This window comes from Mastomys coucha, unplaced genomic scaffold (assembly GCF_008632895.1).
Source record: "Mastomys coucha isolate ucsf_1 unplaced genomic scaffold, UCSF_Mcou_1 pScaffold23, whole genome shotgun sequence".
NCBI lineage: Eukaryota > Metazoa > Chordata > Mammalia > Rodentia > Muridae > Mastomys > Mastomys coucha.
In genome coordinates this window covers 80,187,046-80,191,174 of record NW_022196906.1, presented here as the reverse complement: position 1 = coordinate 80,191,174, position 4,129 = coordinate 80,187,046, and the positions used below count along the sequence as shown (strand labels likewise).

Below are 4,129 nucleotides of genomic sequence, written 5' to 3'. Positions count from 1 at the left end.
ACTTAGAAATCCACCTGCCTCTGCCTCCCAAGTGCTGGGATTAAAGGCGTGCGCCACCACTGCCTGGCTGGGATTATAATCCTACAAAACAGATTATTGTGGTTTTTGTCATTTAAAGTTTTTTGGGACTTGCTAGCAAAGCTTTCTCCATTGTGCTAAATCTACAATTCCCAGATCGATGTTTCAATGAAGTCCTTCTTCAGTGTTGCCATATATGAAGTAAGGGTCATACAAACCTATTGAGGCTTGATCTCATATGTCACAGTCCTTCCTAAAATAGAACGGTTATTTTTAAAGCTTTAGTTTGCATTGATCTAGTAGACCCTGGGTTTGAAACCTCCTCAGACTGTTAATCTAGTTTTGGTAGTCTATAACATACCATTTTCAATCCTTTATTAGCTAGTATTAATTGTGGAAAGTAACAGGTTTCTTTGGGACATTTCTATATATAGTTACGGTGTGCTTTGATAATACCTGTGCTTTATTCTTTAATAACTCGTAACTACTGATATAACTGCACTTACCTAACAACTACAGTAGTTATCAAGTAGTTGTCAGCTCTACAGCAATTGTGTATTGTTGAAAATACTGAGACATTTTAGTTGGTTCCCAGAACCGCCTGGATAATTGTCAGCATCTGAAGTCTGGTTGAATACTTGGTCCCCTTGTGGGGATACTGTTTGTGGAGGCTTATGAAGTTTGTCCTTGCTGGAGGAAGTGTGTCACTGGAGACAAACTTTGAGAGAGATGTGGGCCATTTCCTGTACTCTTTCTGCTTTCTGTTTGTGACAGAAGATGTGAGCTCTCAGCTTTTGCTATTCCAGCTACTGAGCACACTGCTCCTGCTTTGCCATCATGGACTCTTAAACCTTTAGATCTAGACAGAAATTTAACATAAATGAAAATATTATATATTCTGATGGATTTAACTTGGATGGAGACCAAACGCAACTTCCCTTGGTTAAGTCCTTTGGGAAGGCCTTGCAAAGCAGGTCTAGAGACCAGAGGCTTGCCATGGTGTTAAAACACAATAAAAGGACAAACTTACCATGTTGGTTGCTTTTATATTGCTCTGACAAAATGCCACAACCATGACAGTTTACAGAAGGAAGGGTTTATTTGGACTTATGGTTCCAGATCAGAAACTCTTAATGGGTCCCATCTTCTATTCTGTCATCTAGATCATATCACAGAATGGATCATATCACAGAATGTTAGTTACCCACAAAATATGAGTACTAATTATTCATATAAGCATCTGTACTTCTCGTGTATGCCTGATTACCATACACAATGATACATGAGCAGCATTAGAAAAAGACTGCTTCTTATGCTTTCCTTGTGGTTCAAGTCTCTGTAGATTTCTTTGTTTGGTAATACTTCTTAAACTAGGCCTTACTACACACAGTAATTTGTCTCTTGAGTCAGGAGCTCACAGATCTGCTGTATCTATTAGTAAGAAGTTTTACTAATATTACTGAAATCCTTAATCCTGATGTTTGGAATTTGTTTTACAGATGTTCAACTCATGGAAATCCAGGACTAGAAAGCAATCATGTTTCTGATTTTCCACTTCTAGACAGTCCCAAGTAAGCTTAATTGGTTACCCTTGGACCTGGAATCCTAAGCTGGTGCTTCACATTGACACTAATGTGTATTAAGAAATGGATACTTGTGTAGTTGAAGTTACTGGAATGCATTGTTTGAATATTCTCTTTCCTAAAGTACGAGTCAACCTGTTACACGGTTTTTTTCTAAACTTGTAACTGCAACCCTTTTTTAAGTGAAATAATAATTCTCCTTTTTGGTGTTCTCACCTCACCATTCTCTAATTTCTGCAGAGCTTCCCTGTCACATTATGTGATAGTCCCTGGGTGGGAAGCAGCATTGCTATTCAATATTTCATAGGAAATTTGACATGCAAAACCCAGAGGACATGAGTGAAAGCCATTATTGTTCTTCTTGCAGCCCCTGGCTGTCTTCCTCCCTGGCTGCTTCTCCCGCAGTTGCTCCAGTCACATTTGCATCCATTGTAGAAGAAGAGCGGCAACAGGAAGCTGCTCTCATCAGAAGCCGGGAGAAACCCTTGGCTCTCATTCAGGTGAATGACATACTTGCTCAGCTTGCACTGAGAACTGCATTAATTTCAACTCTAGGTCTTTGAGATTTGTTGTTATTTGGTTTTTGAAGCAGTGTCTAACTTTGTAGTCCAGGCTGGCTTCCAGTTCATGGCACTCTTCCTCCCTCTGCCTTCTAAATGTATTATTGTTGCATGTAGCTTTACTACCCCGTCTAAGCTCTGGAAACAGATGACAATACCAGCCCCTGCCCAGAGAATATTGGCTCCCTGGATGAAGACAGACAGACAGACAGACAGACAGACAGACAGACAGACAGACAGACAGACACACACACACACACACACACACACACACACACACACACACACAGAGTTCAAATTCAATCTAACTTTTGGCACAATTGCTGGACACTACTTATCTCTCGCCTGTAGGAGCGGCACTTATCAATATTCTTTGCTCCACACCGCTTTACCTGCCCTCAACTTTAGTTGCTCAGTTACGTCTAGTCCCAGCTAACACCTCCAACCTCCCACCTATAGGAGCAGCCATAGGCTACTGCTTCGCCTGAGATCTCACATGACTGATCACCTTTTCTCCCTCAGAAGCATGGCAGACTCAGCTGTCTCTCCTCACCTTCTATGAGGCTGTCTGCTTTCCTCCGGGGACCCGGAAGTCCCTCCTATTCCCCCACCCGCCCCCAGCAATTGGCCAATGGCTTCTTTACTGACAGATCAAGAACCAGCTGGGGAACAGGAGCTTAGCATCAGAGCCACTCCTACATATTATTGGTGTGATTACCACACCTAGCTTACTCATAGGTTTGTAGAAATTGTATTTTTTTATTTAATTTAATTGATTAGATTTGACCAGCTGATTAGGTTTGCTAGACTAAAACTTAAATGCATGTAAAACTAGACTGAACCATTCATTAACTTAAGTAATTAATTGAAGACACTCAGGATAAGATAATTTAAACTAGCACATTGTGATCAGGTTTCTGTTTTTAGTATTGGCAATGCTTTGTGCTCTTTGATGTTTTAAAAATAGCCAATCAAAGAGTTTGATGATGTTTCCTGTTCTTCTCAGCTTCTACTTCAGCTCCTTGATTATAGACAACGGAGAACTTTGTTTTAACATAAGAAAAAGTAGGCTTATTTGAGAGGTGGAAGATTTCACAGGTGAACTTGAAAGAATACAGACTCAGAAGACAAGTCTCATAACCCTGGAGAGTGCAAAAGCAAGATGTAGAGGACAGTGCCGTCCGTGCAGAGATGCCTCTCAGGGTGACACTGCTAGCAGGGGTGGATCCCAGCAGTTCCGTGCAGTTTCTGTTCCCTGAAATTTAAGATTCAAATTGAGGCGCTGGCAGATGGCTCAGCAGCTTAGAGCATGTATTTTCTTCCCGAGGACCTGGGTTTGTTTTTTGACACTAACATAAGTTACCTCACAACCACCTTTATCTTGAGTACTAGGAATTTGGAGATTCTGTTCTGGCCTCCAAGGACATTGGACACATGTGACACACAGTCAGGTACTTAGACACACACATACACATAAAAATTATAAGAAGAGATTCAAATCAAAGTGAGAACAGGTATCTGATTATTCTAGCTCAGGCTCGAGATTTCTAACAAGGCCAAGGGCTTCTGATTAATTTCTGCAGTGTTGTATCTGTGTGACATTTTCAGTTGCTCCAAAGGAAACCAGAAGACCACAACTGTATCCTGCCAATCTGTTCTACTTAAAAATGAGGTGCCGGGCAGTGGTGGTGCACACCTTTATTTAATCCCAGGACTTGGGAGGCAGGGACAGGTGGATTTCTGAGTTTGAGGCCAGCCTGGTCTACAGAGTGAGTTCAGGACAGCCAGGGCTATACAGAGAAACCCTGTCTCAAAAACAAAACAGAACAACAACAACAAAAACAACCCCAAAAAACAAAAACAACAACAAAAAAAATGAGACAAATCTTTTCTTTTCTCCCAGGTTGAGGAGCATGCAATACAAGACTTGCTGGTTTTCTATGAGGCATTTGGCAACCCCGATGAGTT

The 4,129-nt window shown here is 41.2% G+C and overlaps 1 protein-coding gene across 1 annotated transcript in view; it reads left to right on the top strand.

The window, feature by feature from the left end:
• Ibtk (inhibitor of Bruton tyrosine kinase) overlaps positions 1 to 4,129 on the top strand; it is a 69,512-nt gene that overhangs the window by 63,426 nt on the left and 1,957 nt on the right. Inside the window, exons 27-29 of the mRNA XM_031345716.1 lie at positions 1,518 to 1,589; positions 1,969 to 2,101; positions 4,065 to 4,126. Coding sequence (XP_031201576.1) covers positions 1,518 to 1,589; positions 1,969 to 2,101; positions 4,065 to 4,126 — 267 coding nt within the window. The remainder of the gene's footprint in view (positions 1 to 1,517; positions 1,590 to 1,968; positions 2,102 to 4,064; positions 4,127 to 4,129) is intronic.